This window comes from Mesocricetus auratus, unplaced genomic scaffold (assembly GCF_017639785.1).
Source record: "Mesocricetus auratus isolate SY011 unplaced genomic scaffold, BCM_Maur_2.0 Super-Scaffold_100707, whole genome shotgun sequence".
NCBI classification, from domain to species: domain Eukaryota; kingdom Metazoa; phylum Chordata; class Mammalia; order Rodentia; family Cricetidae; genus Mesocricetus; species Mesocricetus auratus.
In genome coordinates, this window is record NW_024429269.1 from 6833477 (window position 1) to 6859801 (window position 26325).

General features: G+C 41.3%; 2 protein-coding genes across 4 annotated transcripts in view; one reads left to right on the top strand and one right to left on the bottom strand.

The window, feature by feature from the left end:
• Trim13 (tripartite motif containing 13) overlaps positions 1-3479 on the bottom strand; it is a 41429-nt gene extending 37950 nt beyond the window's left edge. Inside the window, exon 1 of one of the 2 annotated variants that reach the window (XM_013117206.3) lies at positions 3395-3479. The gene's annotated coding sequence lies outside the window, so the exon portion shown is untranslated. The remainder of the gene's footprint in view (positions 1-3394) is intronic. The other variant, XM_040740723.1, reaches the window with a different exon arrangement.
• A 39-nt stretch (positions 3480-3518) lies between these two features.
• Positions 3519-20831, top strand: Spryd7 (SPRY domain containing 7). 2 transcript variants are annotated; one of them, XM_040740724.1, is made up of 5 exons: positions 3519-3936; positions 8809-8925; positions 11843-12009; positions 15699-15801; positions 20571-20831. In XM_040740724.1, the coding sequence occupies exons 1-5, from the start codon at positions 3831-3833 to the stop codon at positions 20732-20734; spliced, it is 657 nt and encodes a 218-aa protein (XP_040596658.1). In that variant the 5' UTR covers positions 3519-3830; the 3' UTR covers positions 20735-20831. The 2 variants fall into 2 exon arrangements, with proteins under 2 accessions (XP_040596658.1, XP_040596659.1); XM_040740725.1 differs by lacking the exon at positions 20571-20831 and adding an exon at positions 19454-19872 and having other exon boundaries at positions 3541-3936.
• Positions 20832-26325: the final 5494 nt, after the last annotated feature.

Consider the following 26325-nt stretch of genomic DNA (forward strand, 5'->3'; position numbering starts at 1 on the left):
GTGAAGTCTCAAAGACTCTACACACTCCCAAAATGGAGTACCCAACTTGGGGGCAGGAGTGTAAGACTGTGGGGGTACATTTCATATTCAAACAATGATAGAATGCATTTTTTTCTCTTTTGAGACAGAGTTTCTCTGTGTAGTCCTGACTGTCCTGAAACTCACTTTGTACACCAGGCTGGCTTTGAACTCAGAGATTCATCTGCCTCTGCCTCCCAACTGCTGGGATTAAAGACAATGCACCACCACCGCCCAGTGATAGAATGTGTACCGTAGGGGAGACAGTCTGAAAGGTGACTAGGAATAAAGGCAGGAAAGCCACGCTGCATGGTCTGAATGCAGTGCTAAGCTCAGGGAACGGGCTTTGGGTGTGCTTCCCAGACTCCTCATCTGTGTAATAAAGAATAGCTCCCCCTTAAGGGGCTGTTATAAGGGTTAGTTTACAGAGAGCACTTCATCAGTGCCTAACAATCGAAGCACTAGATAAAGGTCAGCTAACCTTACTCCAAAACATAAGTGTGAAACGGGTCACAGACACCAGAAACATGCTAGTTTACAGAAGTAGGGGTTTGTTTGTTACTATTTGTAATGTTTAAGAATCTAAAACATAGTTTGGATTAGCCCACAAAGTTAAAAACTGATAAATGATGAAAACATTTTGTATGGCCCAGTACAGAGTGTGGAACTCAATAGATATCTGTTTACCTTCCACAAAACCCATCAGAGAAAACCCTGCGTATGTTTAAATTAGACTTTCAGCCACATGCTGTACACTATTATCCTATCAGTTCACCTGTTAGGGGCACACATCAGACAGACAGAGACAGATAGAATTTTTTTGCCTGGTTATCATTCTTTGTTACTGCTTTTGACTTAGATGAACAACTTTCTAACTGCTGGAAACATTTTTGTAGATTTTATTTGTAATTGTTATTGAAAGTGATGGTGAAGACTGTCAAAACACCTGATTTTCAAAAAGAACTAGTAATACCTTTGAAAGTAATAAAAAGAATAGAAGTCAGATATAAGAAAGTCTATGAGCTCATCGCCATTCAATCTGCCAAGACTGGAAAGTCTGCTCCAGGCAGTTTTGCTTGCTTCATCCTGCTGAGTACACCTGAGTTTCGATAGTTAAGGGTATAGTATGTTGGGCAACGCCCTAACAAATTTTTTTCCAGCCAGGAAAGACTATGGGATTTCTGCCTCTCAACATTAGTGGACTATTCACAGCTAGTTAACAGTTTTTAATAGAAGATGTGACAGATTATTACCTATCTAATACACATACTACTTTTTTTGCTTTTTTTTCTAGACAGGGTTTCTCTGTAAATGTACAACTTTTAATAACACTTCTAAGCAAACAAGTTCAGTTTATAAAACAATTTTATTCTGGCAGATTAGCTAAAGTGGAGACTAATAAAACACACAGAAGATGAAGTGCAGACCTGCCTTTTAAAATGAACATTTCCAGAGGGTTGTAGTTTGAATTGTAAGTTCCAACTTCATAATTCCAGAAGCAACAACATCTGGAGAAGTAAATACAGGCTTTTAACCCTACTGTGTATATTTTATACCACTGTGAAATTGCACAGTCATTTAATCTAAGTCTATTTCTTCACCTATAAAGTGGGGAGCAGTATCTGCCTTGAAATCTTGCAAGGATTCTGTGTGTGTGTGTGTGTGTGTGTGTGTGTGTGTGTGTTGATCACCAAGAGAGTACTTGAAAGATATATAGGCAGTGAAAGGCAGGGTAGCCCTCAATAATTTTAGCAATTACTCTGGATATTAATTCTGTGGTAACTAAATCTCAAAGTACAAGCCTTGGACAGTTTTCTTAGTATTACAATGAAAGTATTTTTATAAATAGAAAACAGACCAAAGCCTGAAAATTTCCCTCATTCTATGAATAAATATCTCCATAAAGGATATTTATACTCAGATGACTAAACAGTTATGTATGGGAAAACCATTTCTTAAGAATTGGGGTGGTGGTGCACGCCTTTGATCCCAGCACTCAGGAGGCAGAGGCAGGCAGATCTCTGTGAGTTCGAGGCCAGCCTGGTCTACAGAGTGAGTTCCAGTACAGCCTCCAAAACAATACAGAGATACCCTGTCTCGAGAAACAAAACAAGACTTGGGAATTTGCCAGGGCGTGGTGGTGCAGGACTTTAATTCCAGTTCAGAGGCAGGCAGATTTCTATGAGTTTGAGGCCAGCATGGCCTACAGAGTGAGATCCAGGGACAGCCAGAACGGTTACACAGAGAAACCCGGTCTCAAAAATAAATAAAACTGAGAATTTATGTTCAGTTTCCCCGGGGATTTGAGAGAGCCTGGGAAAACTTTCAGGGTAGAAGCATCATCTGGCACAGGAGTTTGAGCCTGATTCTTTTGGTCACCTGACGGTGTCTGAAGGGTAATCTAAGTGATAAGGGGGATGAGGTGACCACCACTGGGGCCTTCTATGTGGCACCAGGAAGCAGCAAACCCTAGGAAGAACTCCGGGTTTTCTTCACAGCGTCCTGGTATTCCTTTCACACCTCTAGTAATCCTCGGTGCCCAAGAGACCTGAGCATGGCAGTGGCCTATCAGGGGCGGCAAGATGGCTCTCCGGCTCAAGCAAGCCCGCCCGAAAGCCTCAATTCCATCCCCGGATCCCCAAGGCGGGAAAAGAAAACCTATTTCCGAAAGTTGTCCTCTGACCTCGCCGTGGCAAGAGAGCGCCTGAACTCATGCACATCTATCTGGCGACTTTCTAAAAAGGTGTCCTCCGGCCCTGTCCCCCGCCCTCTGTGGGTGGCCGCCTGCGAATCCTAGGTCCGCACAGCAACAAGCCCAGCGATGAGCGCCTTTGCAGGGAAAGTGTTGCGACACCAACGGAGATCCCAGCCGCACATCCACAGTGCAGTCCACAGGGCCGTGGGTCCGAGTCAGCGTGGCAGGTGAGAGAGCCGAGCGCTCGCCGAGTTTTACACACACACACACACACACACACACGAAAAAACCCGGGCGTTTTATTACCTCCTTCCCCAAAGCAGATCTGCAACTGTCAATCCATCCTAAAAAAGAAATCACTGTGGAGCCGCAACACACACACACACACACACACACACACACACACACACACACACGCACGCGCGCACACACACACACACACCCGGCAGCTGCAGCTACAAGTACACACACACACACACCCTGGGCACACACCTTGCGCCCAGCTACCAGTACTGAACACCAAGTCCGCACGGAGCTACTATGTATGGAGCTACCATGGTGGCCGCGAGTTCCAGACCCTGGACAGCACAGCAAGGCCCCTTCTAAAAAACAAACCAACAGAATCACAACCTCTGAGAGTCCGGAGAAGCCGGAGAGCCCGAGCGACTCCCATCTGCTCACCTGTTAGTGCTAGGGACGGCCGCGAGGCCGCAGAGGGGAACGCCTCAGTACGCAGGCGCACGCCGCCCCTCCCGCCCTAAGTCCGTCAGGCCACTGGCCCCGCCTACCTCCGGAAATACAGCAGCCCCCGCCCTCTCCCATCCGTCAGGCCACGGGCCCCGCCCTCTCCCAGTAAGTCAGGCCACTGCCGCTCAGCCCCCCGCCGCCGCCCTGCCCGCCCGCCACGCCCCCTGTTAATCAGTCAGCAGCTGGCCCCGCCCACCTCCCGCCACCGCCCCGCCCCGCCCCATCGGGCGGTCCTCGCTTCTTCGCCGGGGGTTTTGCCTCAGCCTCGGCTTCGCCTCCCCGCCCCAGGCATTTCTGTGCGGGTTGCGGAGCTGCCGCGACCCCAAAACCCTCGGGCGCGGGCGGAGTGGCGGGGCTGTGGAGCTGCGCCATGTCCGCGTCGGCGTGGTGTTGCCTGCGTTGCTGCAGGGACGGCGGGACCGGCCACATTCCTCTCAAGGAGATGCCGGCCGTACAGCTGGACACGCAGCACATGGGTAAGGGCCTCTCGACCGGACCCAACGGCCCTGGGGGCCGCGGGAAGGGGGCGGGACCTCGTGACCACGCAGCCGCCGGGACACCCGGTGGCCTGGCTGCCTGCGGCCACTAGGCCGGGGCCGTGTCAGCGTCAGAGGGAGGCTGACTCCGGCTCCTCCTGAGGAGTCAGGTGCTCCCAGGTGAGGAACGCGGGGGCGCCCGCCATCCGTGTCCGGGTGTCGGGTGTCACTCTGTGTTGGCAGAATTCTGCCGTCAGCACTGTCAGATATAGGCTGAAGCTTCTTCTGGGGGAGTAATTTCCCCCCTCACTTCCTGAAGTCCAAACAAGGCCGGTCGCAGAAGCCAGGGGTAGCACCTCGGATCCTAACACACCACTTCCACGAGAATCGCCATTGCCGGACTACTTAGTCACTGTTGGGATCGCTGTAATTTCATCTGACTCCCTCTTGCCATCGGATCAAGCGATTGCAAAACAGAACAGCACTTTGCTCCTTCTCGTCCACGTTTTTTCTTTCCAGTTGCCAATGACTTAATAACTTCTCATCCACACCCTCTGTAGCATCTTTTCCCACATACTATTACTTCCCTTTTAGATTAACCCCCCCCCCCATACATTTCCAGGCTTCTGGAATATTGTCCAGGCCGGAGAGATTTCCCATATGATTATATCAGAGTACCGTCTTTTTTGTGGATTATACAATAAACTTTTGATTTCCCCAAATAACTCATTGTCTAAAGGACAGTGTAACACATACATTCTTAAGATTTATAGCAAAACTCTCTTCTGCACAGATAATCTGCAATTCTGGAAAATTTCGTATTCTACTTTCTATTGCAGTAACAGTCACTGTTTGGTACCTTGTACAATACCAGTACAAATTTACAGTGCTTTAATTCTTAAGTCTCTAGTGTAGTACAGAACCTCAGTACTTAAATACCTTTAAACTCCGTTTGTTTCTTTTTTTTCTTTTTTCTTTTTTTTTCCAGTCTCTCTGTGTAGCCTTGGCTGTCCTGGAACTGGATCTGTAGACGAGGCTGGCCTTGAACTCATGGAGACCCACCTGCTTCTGCCTCCCAAATGGTGGGATCAAAGGTGTGCAACACCACTGCCCTGCTAAATTCTTTCTTACCCATCACTATAGACAGTGGATGTTCAGACCTTGTACTTTCTTTCAGGAAACATTTCTATTTAGTTTACTCACTCACTGAACAAATGTGACAAGACAGCCCCTGCTGTGCTGTGGGTTCTGTAGAACATTCTTTATCTTTGGTCTCTGTCTTCTGTAGGAAGAACTAATACCTTGTATCATTCTTCTGTTTCCCTTTCTCCAGTGCTGTCTAGCACGCTCAGGTACTGAGTGTAGTACAGTGATAACATCTCCCAATTTCTTTCCTTCTGTGGAAGTTTTTTTTTTAACTTGTCTCCTAATAAATTCAAATTCTTCAAACACTGAAAAGCTTGGCATGAGAACCACAATAAAAAGAAAGGCGTGCTGAGTTAGAAGAGTGATTCAAACATGAATTGATCTTAAGTTGGAAACATGCTGTATGTATTTGGATATTGAAAATGATAGCACACAATCTAAAGAATATGTTTGGGCCTTTTTGTTTGATTCATGCCTGGTTTTTTTTGTTGTTGTTTTGTCTTTAAAGGGGAGCAGTCTCTATACTGCTCAGATTGTGTATGACTCCTGGACTCAAGGCACCCTACCATCTCAGCCTTTCATATATCTATGACTACAGGTGTATCCCACCACGTCCAACCTGCTTTCCTGCTTTTTTTTTTAAGAACATATACAAACAGTGATGTTGCATTACTTAAAGCCATGTTGGAGTTTTGTAAATATTTTCATTGATTCCTTTAATTGTAAATTAGTCTTTCAGAAACAGATGCCTTTCAAGGTAGCTATTTTGAAAGGGACAGTACTTGTTCTGTTTGCATTTTGTTATTGTTACTTATTTTTGGCAGCTTGACATAAGCTAAAATTACTTGGGAAGATCTTTAGTTGAAAAAATGCTTCCATCCAGATTGCTTGTTTTTTGACCAATGATTGTTGTGGATGGTCCCAGCCCATGGCAAGGTGATGCCATCCCTGGACAGGTTGTCCCAGGTTGCATAAGAAAGCAGGTTGAGCAAATAGGTAGGAGCAAGCCAGTAAGCAGAGCTCCTCCATGGCCTCTGCTTCAGTTCCTGCTTCCAGGTTCCTGCCTGAAGGACCTGCCTGTCTTCCTTTTACATGACTTGTGATGTGGAACTATATTCTCCTTCCCACACATGGAAGGTTGTTAGACTTGGTGGCAAGTGTCTGAAACTGCTGAGTCATCTCTCCAGCTCAGAAATTGGGTTTTAACATTTTATAAAACTCTGTGTGTGTGTGTGTGTGTGTGTGTGTATGCACACGCCCGCGCCCGCATACATACACACTCACTTGAGAATGGAGGTCAGAGGACATTTTTTGTTTGTTTGTTTGTTTCGAGACAGGGTTTCTCTGTGGCTTTGGAGGCTGTCCTGGAACTCCCTTGGTAGTCCAGGCTGGTCTGGAATTTACAGAGATCCGCCTGCCTCTGCCTCCCGAGTGCTGGGATTAAAGGTGTGTTCCAACGCCCGGCTTGTCAGAGGACTACTTAAAGGAGTTAGCTTTCTCCTACCTTGCATGTTCCAGGGGTCGAACTCAGGTCTCCTCAGGCTTTGTGACATGTGTCAGCCCTTAAAATCTTTAAATAAACAAACAAAAATGTACTTAATGTTAGCATTGTATGATCTTAAGACGATCATTTTAGAGTGATTGTTTTGTTTAAGTAGGGACTGACTCTTTTATTACTATTGTCTAGTTTTATTAGACCATTCTGGAGGACTGCCACCTAGTCCTAATATTTGTGTCTGCTTACCTTATGATTTTATTACAGGTGAGGAGGTAATAATGGCCATAGACTTTGGGAGTCATGCGTACTAATAATGTTAAAATTTTCTTACATATAGGAATTGAGCTGGCTCTTCATGATCTCTGATGGACTTGCTTTCCTAAGCCAAAATTCAGAAACAGGTGCTAATAGGTTCTCATTTCAAAAGCAGTATTTTTCTTACTGTCATCTATGAAGTTGTTAGAGATGAAACTAAATTTTTTTATGAAAATCAAGTGTGTTTAATGATGTTAAGATCTTATTTAGAGTGGGGCATTGTGGCACATATCTGTATTCCCATATAGGAGATGAGGCTAGTACTGTCAATACAGAGAGACTCTGTCTCAAAACAAAGAAAACATGTGCTTATGTTTTTGCCATGTGCCTAACAGAAGCTCTCTTAGTGAACATGTTACGATCGTAAAGCTAAGTACTTTTCAGTGTCAGCCATTTCAGCCAACCTGTCCCTTCCCGGCATAGATGAACTCACTCCTTTGCTCTTACCTGACCACTCCAGTGTGAGCAGTAGTATTAGACTGGTGATAATGGCTTCTACATAGTAGACCCTTGGCTGTCTTTAATAGATTGTCTTAATCCATTTGATTAGAATTGGAATTGTACCAATATACTAAGTTTCTTAAGTGTTTAAGGCTTGACTTAAGTGAAAATTGTTAATTTATCTAATCTGTTTATTGATTTAAAAAATGAGTTAGCTTCCCTTTACCTTATAAATGTTTTACATTTTATTTATTTTGTGTGCATTTATGGGGCACACACATGCCATGACTTATGTGTCAAGTCCAAGGAGAACTTCTGGGAGTCAGTTCACTTTGTGGGTTCCTGAGGTCAGACTCAGGTGGTCATCGAGCTTGGTGGAAAGTGCCTTTGCCATGTAAGCCATCTCATTGACCCCCTTACAAATAATTTAAATATTCAACATAATTTGGTTTATTTGAAACAACTTAATTGAAAAAGACTTGTAGTATGAATAATAAAAACCCAGAGAGAGATATTGGGGGTTAAAGCTGAACACCAGAAAAGCAAAGCAGCCAGCCACTAGAGAGTTTTTACCTCTGTCGATGCTCAGATGGAAGGGGTAATCGTGTCCTCTCTACTGCACTGCTCCTCAGACTACATAGACTGCAGTGAGTTCCTGTCTCCTCCCCAGCCCAGCCATGTCACTCCTGTCTCTACCTCCTTAGTGCTGGGATTAGAGGCGCATCATCCCAAGTGCTGGAATCAAAGGTGTGAGCTCTGTTTCTCTTTTAGACTGACTTACTCTCATGTAGCCCAGGGTGTCCTTGAACTCACACAGATCCATCTGCCTCTGTCTCCCAAGTGCTGGGATTAAAGGTGTATACCGCCACTGCCTGGCCTCTTGTATGGCTAACTTGTATAGCTGCTGAGATAAAAGGTGTGGGCCACCACTGCCTGGCCTCTATGGCTAACTAGTGTGATTAGCTTTGCATTCTGATCTTCAGGCAAGCTTTATTGTATCATAAACAAAATATCACCACAAAGACTTTTTGATACAAGTGAATATTATATATAATTAGTATCTTAAAAAGTAGAAAATTAAGTATTTAAAACAATCTATCAATATTACCCACATTTGAAAAGACTTACAGTATTCCTGTTTTTTTGCTGTTGTTGACTGAATTATTGAACAGAGCCTGGGGCTTCATGGGTAAAGTACTGGGTGTTTGGACTCCTCAGCACCCACACAACAAACTGAGCATGACAGTACATGTCTGTAATTGAAAACTAAGGGGCTCACTGACCAGCCAGTCTGACCAATCAGTGACCTCCAGGTTCCATCTCAAAAAATAAGGTGGGTATCTATGGAGGAAGACTCTTGATACTGACCTTTAATAACCACACCGTGCACACACCTCCCTCTCACCACTGCTGGCCCCTCTTTTCCACATACACAAATTAACCGTGCTGTGATGTCTGTGTGTTTTGTTTAGGAACAGATGTTGTCATTGTGAAGAACGGAAGAAGAATCTGTGGCACTGGAGGCTGTTTAGCCAGTGCACCTTTACATCAGAACAAAAGCTACTTTGAGTTCAAAATCCAGTCTACTGGTTAGTATAATTTATAGTCGTACTTAACTATCACCAAAGATAATTTTGATTAGGAAAAAATTCAGAAGATGATTAAGGAAAAGTCCCAAACTCTTATATACAGGGCCCAAGTCTTCCCTCTTGTGATCCAGGTTAAATTAGTCAGTTTGCTAAACTGTAGCTTTGCAACACCCCACCCCAGAAAGCAGGTTAAAGAGGAAGAATTTATTTTGGTTCTCATTTCTAAGGTTCGTGGTCACCGGCTCTGTTGTTTCCCAGCCATAGTGAGGCAGAAAACCATGGGGGAAGATCATGGTGTTGCAAAGTTACCCACCTCATGAGTCAGGAAACAGTAATGACATGGAAGAGGCTGGGGACAAGATAGGCTCTACGAAGGCTTCCTCTCAATAGCCTCCTTCCTCCCAAACAAGTCCCACTTCTAATACTCCCATCATACTATGAGTACACCAAAGGGTTAACCCCTTGAAGAAAGTAGAACCCTCCAGATGCAGTCACCTCTCTGTGATTGAATCCACCAGTAGGGATTTCCATGGGCCTTTGGGAGGGACACTTCACATCTAAGCCATAGACTTTTCTTTTGCAATTTTATGGCGTTTCTTGAAGGATCATAACTTGTAGTAGTATTACATATGGGGAAATTGGTGTTCTGTTTTCAGTAAACACTGAAATCTTGAGTGACATAAGTATAGAGTAAGAAGACTGTAATGAAATAAGTGAATCTTGTTCCCTGGACAGTATGGTACTTCTGAAGCTGGTTTCTTAAAGTGGTTTAATACTGTTTTTTGTTTTTGTGAAGCGTAAATCCAAGTCTGTCCACTGTGCTATTATAAGTTACCTCACTGGCTGTGAACTATCCTAATTACTGTTGTCTTCTCAAATATATATTCTTCTTCTGTTTTTAAAAAGATTTATTTATTTATTTTTGCATGCCAGTGCTCTGTCTGCATGCATGCCTTTATGACAGAAGAGAGCATCAGATTCCACTATAGATGATGTGGGCCACCCTGTGATTGCTGGGAATTGAACTCAGGATCTCTGGAGAACAGCCAGTGCTCTTAACTGCTGAGCCATCTCTCTAGCCTATATTTTCTTCTAAAAAGGAGAAATAATGTTTGACCCTTAAACTTAATAAAAAAATTAGATGTGGACTTTTCTGTCAGGGATACTCCATGATGCCATCCCTTGCACAGATGGGTTGGTTATTGGAGTGTTAGTAATCCTGTACACAATTCTTTCGGAGTAAGAAGACTGCAGAACCCTATCTGCAAATGTTATGAGATTATTATTGTCACCTGCTGTCGTCATTGTCATAGTTGTCTCTTAGGGGAGATGAACTATACATAGGTCAAAGTATTTCTGATGTCAAGATAGTCAAATCCAGACATGTGTGCAACTTTCTGATGGATTCAACCAATTCAGAAAGAGTATTGACAGCATAGAATTCAAACCCCCTTCCATGTGTAGCATTTCTTTTGATTTTAATGAAAACTGAAAGGTAGCAGCTTGAGAACACGTCCAGGACAGTAGGTATTTTGTTTGGCCAGAGAAGAGAATGCCTGCTTCTGAAGATACAGGCTGGTGGTAGAGCACTTACCTAGCATGTATGAAGTGCTGGATTTAGATCCCCAGTATTAATATTCCTGCTATTATTCATAGCATATATATTTGTTACTCATTATAAATATAACTAAAGACAGTAATCTCACATTTCTCAGAAGCAGAGCAGAGCAGAGAGAGAGAGACAGAGAGAGACATACAGACAGACAAAGTATGTTTTGATGAGAATTAGGCCCAAGGCAAAGACTACCACAAATCTGTACTCCTACCCTTAGCCCTACAGTGCTTTAAAAAAAAAAACTTAAGAGAAAATAGAAATGGCAATAGCTAGCATTTTTTAAATACTCAGTGTGTGCTTTACTTGCTCAAAAAGCTTCTTGACCTATCCTAAGTGCTGTGTTTGGGTAGTCCTGTATCTTTTCCTTACCTTGTGTCTTAGCTACTGTTCTATTGCTGTGAAGAGACTATGACCAAGGCAACTTATAAAAGTAGGTATTTAACTGGGGACTTGCTTACAGTTTTGGAGGGTGATCATCGTGGAGTGGAGCATGGTGGCAGGCAGGCAGGCATGGTGCTGGAGCAGTACTGAGAGCTTACATCTTATCCACAGGCAGGAGGCAAAGACAGAGAGACTGGTGTGGGCTTTTGAAACCTCAAAGCCTGCCCCCAGTGACACACCTCCTCCAACAAGGTCACACCTCCTAATCCTGCCTAAACAGTCTACCAACTGCAGACCAAGCATTCAAATATATGAGCCTATGGGGGCCCTTCTCATTTAAACCACCACACCTTGTAAGTACTATTAGACTCAACAGATGAGGAAATAGGGAAGTTAAGTTACTTGGACCAAGATAACATAGCTGTGATTGCTTAAATCTCAGTAATACAACTCTTAACCTCCTAGTTTACCTATAGAGAACATAGTATGCATTGCAGCTTACTTCAGAGAAACGTTATTATTGTGTGTGTATATGACTCTGGTGGGGCATGTGAAAGTCAGCTCAGCTTTTACAGAATCTGTGGGTCTGTCCTTCCACTTTCACTTGGGTTCTAAGGATCAAAGCTTGTCACCTTATCTGCTGAGCCACTAGCCTTGTAATCTGCTGTCTAAAAAGTTTGTTTTACAGAACAAAAACAAGGATATACCTTTAATTAAGGATTAAGGATATATCTTTCATCACAGCATTCAGGGAGCCAAGGCAGGTAGTTCTCTGAATTTGAGGCCAACCTGGTAGTAAGTTCTAAATCCAAGCCAACAGAGCTACAAAGTGAGAACTGACTGGAAGGGGGTGGGGAGGAAAAATAATTAAAATAATTCTTATAATTCAGATTTATGGTATATTTAAACTTGTATTTTTAGGAATCTGGGGTATAGGTGTTGCAACTCAGAAAGTTAACTTGAACCAGATTCCTCTTGGCCGAGACATGCACAGTCTGGTGATGAGAAATGATGGAGCCCTATACCACAACAACGAAGAAAAAAACAGGCTGCCAGCAAACAACCTTCCTCAGGAAGGAGATGTAGTGGTGAGTGTCCTGGTAGAGCTCCTGTCCACTGTCAATTATTAAACTTGAGCTGTTTTGACTAGACATGGTTTTACATGCCGGGTTGTAATTTTTATTTCAAATATCCAAAGTCCTGGGATTGTCTAGTAAGGTAGTACTGTTTCCATTGAGAACACTTGTCAGATACTGCTACCCCACTTCACTGCCCTGTCCTTTCTGGAATTGCTGGCAGACCAGGACATGAGGGTGACTGACCCTATATCTCCAGGTAGCACGATCATTTACAGATTGGCTTCTAAGCAATATCCTACTGTCACAGGCAAATCTTTTTTATTTTTTTATTTTTTTTTTAGTTTTTCAAGACAGGGTTTCTCTGTATTGTTTTGGAGGCTGTCCTGGAAATCGCTCTGTAGACCAGGCTGGCTTGGAACTCACAGAGATCCGCCTGCCTCAGCCTCCTGAGTGCTGGGATTAAAGGCATGTGCCACCAACACCCAGTCACAGGCAAATCTTGATACATAATTTTAAAAGTTTTTCTGATCATCTTATAGGATATTAGGTATTTTTGAAGCCAGAGATCTCTCAAAATATTTCACTTTTATTAATATTAGGAACTGTGATAGTTTGAATGTTATTACCCCCACAAATTCATTGGGGGTGACACGTTTAGGATGTGTGGCTTTGTTGGAGTAGGTATGGTCTTGTTGGAGGAAGTATGTCACTATGGAGGCAGGATTCGAGGTCTCATATATGCTCAAGCCACACCCAGTGTCTCAGACCACTTCCTGTTGCCTTTGAGTCAAGATGCAGGACTCTGAGAGTCTTCAGCACCATGCCTGCCTATACACCACCATGTTGCACTATAATGATAATGGACTAAAACTCTGAAAGTGTAAGCCACCCCAATAAATGTTTACAGCATTTTACTGTAAGTACTGATCCTTGTTTAAGTTCGTCTTACTAAATGTCTCTACTTTTAGAACCTTTCAAAAAACTGAACTCAAAAATCCCAAGGTTTAAAACAGAACATGGTGACACACTTCTTTAATCCCAGCACTCAAGCAGAGGCAAAGAGGCAGGGGTGGGCGTCTCTATGAGTTTAAGGACAGCCTACTCACATAGTGAGTTCCAGGTCAAGCAGTACATAGTAAGACCTCATCCAAGAAAACAATCTCAAAACTTGCTTATAGAAGCTTTTTTGTTTCCGGTTTTGTTGTTGTTGGTGCTGTAGTTTCAGCAAGTTTCAGGACAACCTGACTTATATAACAAAATCCTGCCTCAAAAGAGAAATAAGTTGCCTGCTAAAGAAAAGGAGACAAAAAGCATAAACTATTTTAAATTGTGCATTTCTTTTTTTTCTTTCTTTCTTTTTTTTTTTTTTTTTTTTTTTTTTTGATTTTTCGAGACAGGGTTTCTCTGTATTGTTTTTTTGGAGGCTGTCCTGGAACTAGCTCTGTAGACCAGGCTGTCCTGGAACTCACAGAGATCCGCCTGCCTCCTGAGTGCTGGGATTAAAGGCATGTGCCACCAATGCCTGGCCTGATTATTTCTTAAAAGAGAATTTTGCTGTCAAGTTGAGGCTGTCAATCTAGTTATAATAAAAGATGAAATTGAAACAGATGTTTTCTTCATTGTAATACTGAACTGGTGTATATTTTGTCTTCCTGTCCCATTTCATTCATTAAGATGACTGATATCACAAATTAACAGATCTAAGAATGCCACTTGTAGCCGGGCATTGGTGGCACATGCCTTTAATCCCAGCACTTGGGAGGCAGAGGCAGGCGGATCTTTGTGAGTTCAAGGCACATCACATGTAGAACTGGTGGCCATCAGAAGACAATTTGTAAGAGTTCTCTCCTACCATTTGGGTCCAGGGTCAGATGCAGGTTTTGTGGCAAGTATGTTTTCCACTTTGCTGTCCTAATTTGCACAATATATATATATATATTAGTGTGCCTTTATTTTGACTCTGATCCATCATATGGGATCAGTTTCTGAATTTTCCATGTGTGGCATAATAGTGTAGCCTCGGGGCTCAGAAGGTCTCACGTTTTGGAGCATTTCATATTTCTGACTAGGGATTCCAACATGTATGGTACAAAGTTTTTGGTTTTGTTTTTTTTTTTTTTTTTTTTTTTTTTTTGGTTTTTCGAGGCAGGGTTTCTCTGTATTGTTTTGGAGGCTTTCCTGGAACTCACTTTATAGACCAGGATGGCCTCGAACTCACAGAGATCTACCTGCCTCTGCCTCCCGAGTGCTGGGATTAAAGGTGTGCACCACCAACGCCCGGCCTGTACAAAGTTTTAAAGAAAAGTAGTGTATGGTGTAATGAGTAATAGTGTTCTGAAGATAACCTTATGGGTTAAGTTTCAGTTCTGCCACTTTCTAGCTGTGCAACCTTAAATAAGTTACCCCTTCAACTGCTTCATCTGTTAAGTGGATATAATTGTCTTGTAAGCATGACTAAGTATGAAATACCTACAGTAATGCTTCACAGTGCAGGCTGCCTCAAGTGACCTCCAGCACCTTAACAATAGGATTAATGTCACTTTTTAGCTGTTATTTGTGTATACAGCAATGCATTTTATTCTGTTTTTTTTTTCTTACTTTTAACCTATTCTTTTTAACTGGATACTCAGCCTCATTCATATTGAATTGTACAGATTGATTTTACCATGAGACCAGAGTAAAAAGAGAGAAATGTATGATTTCTTAGAAACAACTTGTCTGGGGATGGCTTTGTGAGTAAGAGCACTTGTTCTTCTAGAGACCTGAGTTCATTTCCTAGTACCCATGTTGGGTGGCTTACAACTACAGCCCCAAGGGATTCAATACCCTTTTCTGGCTTCCTTGGATACCTACCTGCATGTGTGAGCATCCACAACCAGATAAAAAAATAATAATATCTCTAAGTTTAAAAAATGATTAATGTTAAGCTGGGCAGTGGTGGTACACACCTTTAATTCCAGCACTCGGGAGTCAGAGGCAGGTGGATCTCTGAGTTCGAGACCAGCCTGATCTACAAGAGCTAGTTCCAGGGCAGCCTCCAAAGCCACAGAGAAACCCTGTCTCGAACACCCCCCCCAAAAAAAATGACTAAAGTTAAAAAAAAAAAAAACAAGTATCATCTCATCTCTTCATAGCTTGAAAAGAGTGACAGGTAGTCCCTAATGGAGAACAGTGTTTTTTCCATTAGATAACATTCTAGAGAAAGACCAGGGTTTATAAGTTCTTTATAGTCTTCATGACATATGGGCTACTTTTACTATTTAAATAATAAAATCCAGGTTATCCAAATATAATACTATAATTTAAACTCTTTGTTTTGCCTCTAATTGATATTTTACATTCTAAGTCCCCCTCCCCAATAATCACTAGTAATGTTTTAGTTAAAGTGGTCTGCCAGATTGTCAGCCCTGATAAAGCTGCTGTGATCCCACACTTAGTTTCTGTTTGCTCACTTCTCCGTTAGTGCTTTGGCTTATTCAGGGTTTTATGCAGCGCTTCTATTTTTTTTTTTGTTTGTTTGTTTGTTTTTGTTTTTACGAGACAGGGTTTCTCTGTATTGTTTTGGAGGCTATCGGTCCAGCCCGGCCTCGAACTCACAGAGATCCGCCTGCCTCTGCCTCCCGAGTGCTGGGATTAAAGGCGTGCGCCACCACCGTCCGGCTTATTTTTATCCTTTAAAATTTTTCTTTCCTTCCTAGGGTATCACATATGACCATGTAGAATTAAATGTGTATTTGAATGGAAAAAACATGCATTGTCCAGCATCAGGTATACGAGGGACAGTGTATCCAGTTGTATATGGTAAGCTAATATGTTACTCATCTGTCAATAGATACATATTAATTGTTATTTGGTATTTATGTTAATTATGTAGTTATCATTCAGAAGTTGCTAATAAGGACATTTCATATGGAATGTACTCAGACCATTGCATTATCTCTGCAGTATTAAAGATAATTAGTGTGTGTGTGTGTGTGTGTGTGTGTGTGTGTGTGTACACGCATGTACGTGTACACACAGGATTTCTCTGTGTAACAACCCGTGCTGGAACTCACTTTGTAAACGAGGCTGGCCTCAAATTCACAGGGATCTGCCTGCTTTTGTCTCCCAAATGCGGGGTTAAAGGTGTGTGTTACCACCACCCAGCTTTATTCCCTACATATTAACAAAGTTGGTTAAATATAATGGTTGTTGTTAACTATCCATGACCATGTACTCTTATCATATCATTTGTTTGTTTGTTTATAATTTTATGTGACCTGTGTTTTGCCTGAGTGTCTGTGCACCACCTGTGTGCCCGGTGCTAGAGGATGTCAGAAGACTTGGAGTTACAGATGGCTGTGAACTGCCAGTTGGTGCTGGGAACTGAATGAACCCAGGTTCTTTGGTAGAACAGCTAGTGCTCTTAACCACCAAGCCATCTCTCCAGCCGTTATGGTGTAGTTTTATGTTCTAGAAAGATCAAACTTCTCTGAATTTACAAAGCTTTTTCTACTAATTACTAGTGAAGATTAGATGACAAGGAAATGAAATTATAACAAATATTTTGGAACTAGGGAATTTTATGTGAATTGAGCATTCATTGTCTTCATAAAATTACCTAAACATAATCATTCTTCTGAGAGAAATTTTAACTTAGAATAGTTTCAGATTAACGCCTTTGCTTTTGATAACTGGGTATGTATAAGAACTATCATTTCTGTATAAGTTGACTTTTTCTTTTTGGTTTTTTTTTTTTTTTGGTTTTTTTGGTTTTTTGGTTTTTTGTTTTTTGTTTTTTGGTTTTTTGGTTTTTTGGTTTTTCAAAACAGTTTCCCCATGTAGCTTTGAAGGCTAACCTGGAACTCACTGTGTAGATCAGGCTGGCCTCAAATGCATAGAGATTCGCATTCTCTGTGACTCTCGTAAGACTCAGGCAGTGTAAATGATTCTTGTAATTCCTTTAATTTTTTTATTATGGAAATTTTCAAACTTTCACAGAGGAAAAGAGAATATTATAATGAGCCTAGGTACTTGGTCACCCAGCGTTTCTTTCCTTATGTGGGTTATTTTGAGGCATATGTCAGACACATTATTTTGTTATTAAACATTTTATACTTATCTCTAAAATCTAAGGTCTTCAGGCAGGCATGGTGGCACAGGCCTTTAATCCCAGCACTTGGGAGGCAGAGGCAGATTACTCTGTCTCTGAGTTCAGACCAGCCAGAGACACAGAGAAAGACCTTGTCTCTTTGAAAAAAAACATGACTAATGCCTTTATCATTCTATTCTGCTTTTACTACTTATCTTGACAACTTCAGATCAATAAATATATGACTTTTCTGCCTGTGGTTTACTGTCTGAAATACTGCCTTAGTTATGTAAATTCATAGATTTGGGTTATAATAAAAGCTATTACTAACCCTTTATAATAATGGCAGGCTAGTGTGTGAGAAGCGGTGCAGTCATGGGGATAAATACTTAATGATAATCAAAACTGGTGGCTTTTGTTTACCTTCTGTATCTGTGTGCAAAATGTGTATATGCTTTTCTTCTTTTTTATGTTAATTGATGATTTCATGTGCATGTATAGTACATTTGGTCATTTTTACTCCCATTACCCTCTGTAATCCCTTCCCACTGAGCCCCTTTTCCCAACAGTTCTACTTCTTACTTTCGTGTCTTTTGTTCTGTTGCTGTTTTGTGACCCATTGAGTTTTGTCAGAGTGTTCACATGAGCATGGGATGTGGATTAGTTACTGGGATAAGTTAGAACTTGCCAGTGGAACACCACTGAAGAATGACCTCCCCTTCCTCAGCATTCAGGGAAAGATGGGGGACTCATGAGCCCTTTCCATGTGTGGATAATGGAGTTCTTCAGAATTTGCATATTGTCTTTTCACAGCCTGGTCTACATAGTGAGTTCCCGGACAGAACAGCCAGGGCTGTTACACAGAGAAACCCTGAGGGGGTGCAGGGGGGCAGGGAGAAGAGAGGAGAGGAGAGGAGAGGAGAGGAGAGGAGAGATGAAGTCCGTATCACATTGCCTCAGATGGCCTCAACCTCCTGAGCTCAGGAGATCCTCCTGCCTCAGCCTTCCACATAGTTGAGACTGCAGACATATACCACTGTGTATGGCTGGGATCATTATTAATAATGTTTTGATAACCTCCTTCATATGTTTTTGGCAGATTTTGTTGTGGGTGTCTTTACCTAAAGATTTTACAACCCAAGGCCAGCTAGATGGTTCAGTGGATGAAAGCATTCGCTGCCAACCCTGACAGTGATGTTAGAGCCTCAGGACCCGCTTGATACAAGGAGAGAGCCTGATTCCAGCAAGTTTCCCCTAACCTCTTGAGTGTGTACCATGCCATGCACACATGAACACACACACTGGAAAAAAAATTTTTGAAGACTTTATAACCCAGATGGCAGGTGTTTTTACTCTTATTGACAATTAATATGATATTAAGGGTTTAAGAGCACTAACTGCTGCTCATGCTAGGACCTGGTTCAGTTCCCAGCACCTACATGGCAGCTCACAACCATCTGTAACTCCAGTTCCAGGGGATCCAGTGCCCTCTTCTGGCCTCCATAGGCACCAGGCATGCACAGTGGTACACAGACATACATGTAAGCCAATGGCCATGCACATAAAAAATTTTTAATTAAAATATTATGACATAATCATCAAGGATTCCAGGCCAGCCAAAGCTGCACAATGAGATCCTGTTTTAAAAGAATAGCTCATTTTATGTCCTTCTATGTAACAAATAGTAGTTTGCCTTAGGATTTATTAGTGTGGGCTTATTTTACTAGGTCTGCAGGGAAGAGTCTATGTATTATTTGGGTGTTTCTTCTTGCTTTTCAGTGAAGGTAAGAGGGAGATAAGACAATTGGTGTCTATTTATAATATATGATTATACCCCTAGTAGACATCATAGGCTAAAAAACAAAAAGCCTCATGCCAAAAATGGGTTACCTCTTTTGAAGTTGTTAGACAGTAAAGTTCCATAGCTCTCCAAACAATGCAGGCTGTTGCAAATGCTTTTGGTTACCTTCCACAACGTGACAGCAAGACCTTATTTCTAAAGACACCACATACATACGTGAGTCTTTGACTAAAACTAAGTTAACGTTTTTAAAAGCAACAGAAAGAACAAGGATGCAAAGTTAAGCAAGTAGAGAAGGGTTGTTGGACCTGGGAAGAGCTGGAGGGGTTTAAATAAGATCAAAACACATTGATTAAATTCTTGCAGAATTAATAGAAAATATTTTTTACAAAAGAAAGAAAAAATATTATGACATTAGAAAAATGGTTTATAATTAAACTGTTTTGTGGTGCTAGATCTCAGCAATGTTGCTAAGCAGGTGCTCTATCACTGAGTTACATCCTTGCCTGAAAACAGTATGCTTTTTAATTATGTGTGTATTTGAATGTCCTTCTAATTTAATTTCTTTTTCTCCCTTCTAGTTGACGACAGTGCAATTTTGGATTGCCAGTTCAGTGAATTTTATCATACTCCTCCACCTGGTTTTGAAAAAATATTATTTGAGCAGCAGATCTTCTGAGTGTGTTTGTTTTCCAAACTTGCACTCTGCATCATTACAAAGTGTTTGCCACTTAATAAAGCTCTCCCTGACCTAGAGATGAGAACATACTCTGAAAATTGCTCTTCTTATTGTTATCTAAGGAACCCATGTATTCATTATACCATACTGAAGTTTGCTTTAAACTATCTAGTCATTGTGATAGAAAAACATCAGCATTTGGGACCACTTATTTAATCTTATTTAAACAAATAAACCATGGGTTTGATTAACAGTATTACATGGTAACATGTATATAAATATTTAAAGGGAATTTTCCTTATATAAAGTATTTGTTTGACAGTGATGTGTAATTGAGTGATTTATTTATTTATTTATTTGTCATTCTGAACTCGAGTCATCACATCTGTAAGCCAATAATTTTGTGTTTCTTGTCCTTTTTGATAAACTGAGCTGGCAGGACCTTATATACCTGGCAGTTTAGTTTTGCTAACATATTTCCTCTGTTCATGGACAACTTTTCTTAAAACTGAAACCGCTTCTTTTGCTGTGTGGTGTCACTGCTGTCTGTTGCTGTTTGAAAGGTGAGACTCTAGTTATCAGACCGTCTTGTTGAAGACCATCAAGCTAATGGTTGATTGTGCATAGGACACTGACAGACATTTAAAGAGTTGTGATGCTTTCAATCTAAAGTGTGGCAGCACACAGCCCTTGGGAGACAGCAGACAGATAACTGTAATTTTGAGGCTAGCCTGGTCTGTATAGTGAATATGAGTACCAGGACAACCAGGGCTATGTAGGGAGATCCTACCAAAAAATCTAATTGTATGTTTGCTGTAAGGAATAATAAATACTTGTTAAGGATTATGCAGTATTATATTTAACACATTTTTTCTGCTTTGTTAATTACATGGTAATAATTATAGAAGTTTTGAGGTGAATGAGTCCTGATGACTCTGAGCCTTTGATCTTCAGTGAGTCCCTGTCCTTTAGTCAACACTCTGAACTAACCACATCTCTGGATATATTCTTTTTCTCAGATAAACAGAGTCCGTGTGCATCACAACAAGTAGTATGGCATGTTCGTGGAGCAAGGGACGCATGGGTGCTGGAATGCAGAGAACAGTTGCCCAATCTCTTGCCCTCTGCTGAGTTTCTTAGAGCCTTGGGGCTCGGTTGTTTTCCCACCTTACACAATGGGTAATCATGCTGATTTGCTGAGCGCCTGTAACTAGTCGATATTTGTATAAAATGCTTTAATTATTGGACGCTTAATAAAACATAGCTGCCTTTGCTGTGAAGCGGTGGTTTTCATGGTGTCTCACACCAGCAGGATCACTGGGGAAAGCATTAGAAGAGGGGACATTCTCAGAAGCAACCCAGACGCCTGAAGCAGAGACTTAGGGGTGGCATTCAGGAACCTGTGCGTACTAGATTGGAGAGGGATTACATGATGTAAATTTTCCAGACATTTAAGGTAGGCTGTATCCCAGAAGCTACTGAGTTATGAACAGTGTATATTTGTATTTGCTAGACAAACAGTTGATAATGTGTTTTGTAAACATATATTTACTAAACCCACATTTTACCTCTGAAGACATATAGAATTCAGATTGGTACATGTTATTTTCATCTGACTTCCTGTTTTAAGAATTTTGATTCACAAAACAAAACAAAAAATCCCAAAGAACATGTTTAATTGGGTATAGTGACACAAAATAGTAACCCAGAACTTGGGAAACTAAGGAAGGAGACTCACAAATTTAAGGCCAGACTAGACTACGTAATTCTCCTTGTCTTAAAAGACACACACACAGGCCGGGCGTTGGTGGCGCATGCCTTTAATCCCAGCACTTGGGAGGCAGAGGCAGGTGGATCTCTGTGAGTTCGAGGCCAGCCTGGTCTACAAGAGCTAGTTCCAGGACAGCCTCCAAAGCCACAGAGAAACCCTGTCTCGAGAAAAAAAAAAAAGACACACACACACCCTCCCGGCAAAAAGGAAAAAAAAGAAAAAAAAGTATGTGGAAAAGAGAATTCTCTATTTTGTATACTCCTTTCCATGGTCCTTATACCCACTTCTAGTTATATTTTTTAATTTCTTTTGATTTATGTGTGTGTGTACCTGTATATGTGTGCACTTGTGCACTTGCACGAAGGTACCCACAATAGTCCAAAGAGTGCATCAGATTTCCTCAAGCTACAGTTACATGCAGTTGTGAGTTGCCCAGTGTGAGTCAAGGCAACCAGATCCCAATCCTCTGCAAGAACAGCAAGTGCTTTATATATGTATAATATGTTAATTTAAATTAGAAACAATCTTATTGTAAGTATCAATCCCAGTTCCCTCTCCCTCCCACCCTCCCATGTCCCCTCTGACCCCCACCCACCCACTCCCCAGGTAGGGTAAAGTCTTCCATCTGGGATCATCAAAGTCTGTCATCATTTGGGGCAGGACCTAGGCCCTCCCCCATGCTGAGACAGTATTCCTCCATGGGGGAATGGGCTCCCAAAGTCCATTTGTGCACTAGGGATAAATACTGGTTCCACTGCCAGAGGACCCATGGACTGCCCAGGCCTCCTAACTGACACCTATGTTCAGGGGGCTTGGTTTGGTTTGGTCCTATGCTGGTTTCTGAGCTGTCAGTCTGGGGACCATGAGCTCCCCCTTGTTCAGGTCAGCTGTTTCTGTGGGCTTGGTCTTGACCCCTTTGCTCCCTCTCTACAACTGGGTTCCAGGAGTTTGACTCAGTGCTTAGCTGTGGATCTAGTGCTTTTAATGGCTAAGCCATCTGACCAGCCCCAAACTCTTAGTTATAATTTTAAAAGCTAACTTTTTAAAATTATTATATTATTTTTTATTTTATTTATTGTTTTCAAAATATTCTAACCAGTTTTCTCTCAACTCCTCCCACCTCACCCAACCCCCAGATCTACTCCTCTGATCCCTTCAGAAAAGAGCAGGCCTCCCAGGTATAGTCACTGAAAATGGCTTAACAAGATACAATAGTAAGACTAGGCACAAAACCCTCATATCAAGGCTTGGCCAGGCAACTCAGTAGGAGGAAAATGTCCTAAGAGCAGGCCAAAGAGTCAGAGATACTCCTATTCTCACAAAAACATAAGGCTGACAAATCAACATCTATGCAGAGAATCTAGTGCAGACCCATTCAGGCTCCGTGACTGCTGCTTCAAGTCTCTGTGAGCCCCTATAAGCCCTACTTAGTTGATGTCTGTGGGCCATGTTCTGGTGTCTGCCACCCCACTGGCTCCTGCAATTCTTCCTCCCCTCCTTCCACGAGGTTCCCCAGACTCCAAGGGGAGAGACTTGATTGAGATCTCCAATTTTGGCTTTCTCTTCACCTAATGCCCCCATTAGCTGTCTGTGGAAGCCTCTCTGATGATGATTGAGCTAGGCACCAATCCAGACTTCTGGCAGCTTGATGTGGTCTCTGGTCTCTTTTTTTAATACTGTATTTATTCTTTGACAATTTTATAGATGTATATATACAATGTATCTTTGTTACCAGTTTTATTTTTAAGATTGTAATATAATCATATCATTTTCCCCCTTCCTGTTTCTCCAAATCCGTGTACCCCTCCTTGCTTGTTTTCAAATTCATGGCCTATTGTTCATTAATTGTTACATGCATATATATATATGTACATATATATACATATATTCCTAACTATGTTACCCACTCAGTTTGTATAATGCTAACTCATCTGTGCATGTTTTCAGCACTGACCACTTGGCGCTGAATAACCAATTGGTGTGCTCTTCCTTGGGGAAGACTTGTTTCTCCCACACTCAGCATTCCTTAGTTGCCTGTAGTTCTTTGTGTAGGGATGCGGCCATATGGTCTTTCCCTTGTTCACTTTGGCATATCTATTGTCCTTGTTCAACACACAGTCATGTTGATGAGAATCTCAGGGTGTGGCTTCTGACATTATTAGGAGACACAGTCCCACAGCAAACTCCTTGATCCTCCAACTTACAATCTTTTCACTCCCTTCTCTCTCAGAGAACAATGTTCACTAAGCCATAGATGTGGAAGTTGTCTTGTAAATGTATACATATCCACTGGGACTGTATTCCACAACACTGCATTTCCATTGTAGTTTTCTGTAATGGTCTCCAACTGTTGCAAAGAGAAGTTCCACCAATGAATGAGGACTGTACTAATATCTGAAGATTTAGAACTAGGAGCCTCCAATAAGTGAGAACATGCAAAATTTGTCTTTCTGGGTCTGGGTTACCTTACTCAGCTTGATCTTTCCATCCATTTAACCTACTAACGTAATGATTTCATTTTATTTACAGCTGAATAGTGTTCCCATAGTGTACCATGTTTTCACTATGCACTCATTGTCTGAGGGCATTTAAGTTGTATCCATATACTAGCTATTGTGAATAGAGCAGCAGTGAACATGCCTGAGCAAGTATCAGTAGAGTAGGATGTAGAGTCCTTTGAGCATATGCCAAGGAGTGGTGTAACTGGATCATATGGTAGATTTATTTTAGGATTATTTTTGAGAGCTCTCCATGCTGATTTCCATAGTGGCTACACCAGTTTGCCATCCCAACAGTAGATGGGGCTTCCCTTTTCCCCATATTCTCTTCAGCATTTATTGATTGTTTTGTTGATCTTTGCCATTCTGACTACTGGGATAAAAGTCCTGTCAGTTGTTGGCCTTAATTCTTAGGTAAGTGGAGTCCTACTCAGGAAACCCCTTACTGCATGTAACATGGAGGATATCGCCTATTTTCTTCTAACAGTTTCAGTGTGTTAGGTTTTACTTTTAGGTCTTTGATCCAATTGGAGTTAGTTTCTGTGTATGATGCTGGTCTAATTTCATTCTGTATGTAGACATTCAGTTCTCTCAGCACCATTTGTTGAAGATGCTTTCTTTTCTTCAACTTATGTTTTTTGCATTAAATGCTGAAATTACATGTACTCATGCTTGGATCTTCCATTGGTTTACATATCTGTGCCAGTACCATATTGCTTTTTTTCCTATGGTTCTGTAATATATCTTTGTAAGAAAGATTTTATTTATTTATTATATATACAGTATTCTCCCTGCATGTGTGTTCCTGCACACCAGAAGACTGTACCAGATCTCATTATAGATGGTTGTGAGCCACCACATGATTGTTGGGAATTGAACTCATAACCTCTAGAAGAGCAGTCCCACTGTAATATATCTTATGATCTGGAATTGCAATCCCTCCAGCATTATTTTGGTGTTACTGTTGTTCAGGATCATTTGGACTCTCTGGGGTCTTTTGTGATTCTATATGCATTTTTTGGTGGATTTTTCTATTTCTTTGAAGAATGAAAAGAGTATTTTGGTGATTGGGAATTGTGTTGATTTTGTAAACAGCTCTTGGTAAGATGGTCATTTTCACAATATTTATTCTACCAATGTATGAAAATTAGATGCTTTTACATTTTCTAGTGTCTTCTCTACCTTTTTTTCCCAGAGGTTTAAAGTTTTCATTGTAGAGGTCTATCACTTCCCTGGTTAGGTTTATTCCTAGATATTTTGTTTTATTTGATGCTTTTGCGAATGGGTGTGTGTCCATGTTCTTCTCTATATGCTTGTTGGTGATGTGTAGAGAAGCTATTGATTTATGCAAGCTGATTGTATATCCTGCCACATTGCTGTATTTGTTGATCATTCTAGAAGTTTTGTGGAAGAAAGAGTTGATGCTAATCTGTCTTTAAATTCAGTAGTAGATTTTTCTATGAATTGAGTACATCAGAGTTTGGTGCGTTTATGTTTAGGATAGCAATGTCTTCTTGGTTAACTGTACCCTTTATAAGAATGAAGTATCTCTCTTCATGTCTTCCGATTAGTTTTAATATGAAGTCTGGTTTGTCAGATATCAGGATAGCAATGCCTGCTTACTTCCTGATCCCATTTGATTAGAGAACCATTGTTCATCATTTTACTCTAAGGTCTTGCCTATCTTTAAAGCTAAGATGTCTTTATTGTAAACACTAATGGATTTTGTTTCCTGATCCATTCAGTAAGTCTGTGTCTTTTGGTTGGAGAATTGAGGTCATTGATATTTAAAGTTATTGAAATATGTGTGTTAATTGTGGTCATGGTGGTGTTGATTTTTGGTGGTGTTTCTCTTTTCAGTGGTAATAATAATTGTGGCTTCATATTTCTTTCACAGTCTCTCTGCTATGTTCATTCCTCTTTTCAACTGAAAGACTGCTTCCTGTGTTTTCTTTGGGTTTTAGTTTGTTGTATATAAAATGTTTAGGGTATTTATGTCATGGAAAGTTTTTCTTTCTCCTTCATTTATGCTAGATAGGTTTTGCTGGCTATATTAGTCTGTGATGGTCTTCATAGTCTTTTGGGACTTGTAACACATTGCTCCAACCTGTTCTGGCTTTCAAGGTTTCCATTGAGAAATCATCTGTTACTCTTGAAGGGTTTCTTTTATATGTGACTTATGTTTTTTTTCTCTTATAGCTTTTAATACACTTTCTTTTTATGCTTAGTGTTTTAGCTATGATATGCCATGTGGATTTTCTTTTCTGGTCTTGTCTGTTTGGTGTTCTATGTGCTGCTTGTATCTGTATGGGTAATATTTTTCCTTAGTTTGGGGAAGTTTTCTTCTATGATCTTGTTGATGGTCTCTCTGGTCAGTGCCATTGACTTGGGAATTTCTCCTTCATCTATACTTATAATTCAAACATTTTCATTTTGTTTTAGATTTTATTGTTTTTTAAATGGGGGTCCCACATTTCCTGTTATGTTCCTTTCCTGTATGTGTGT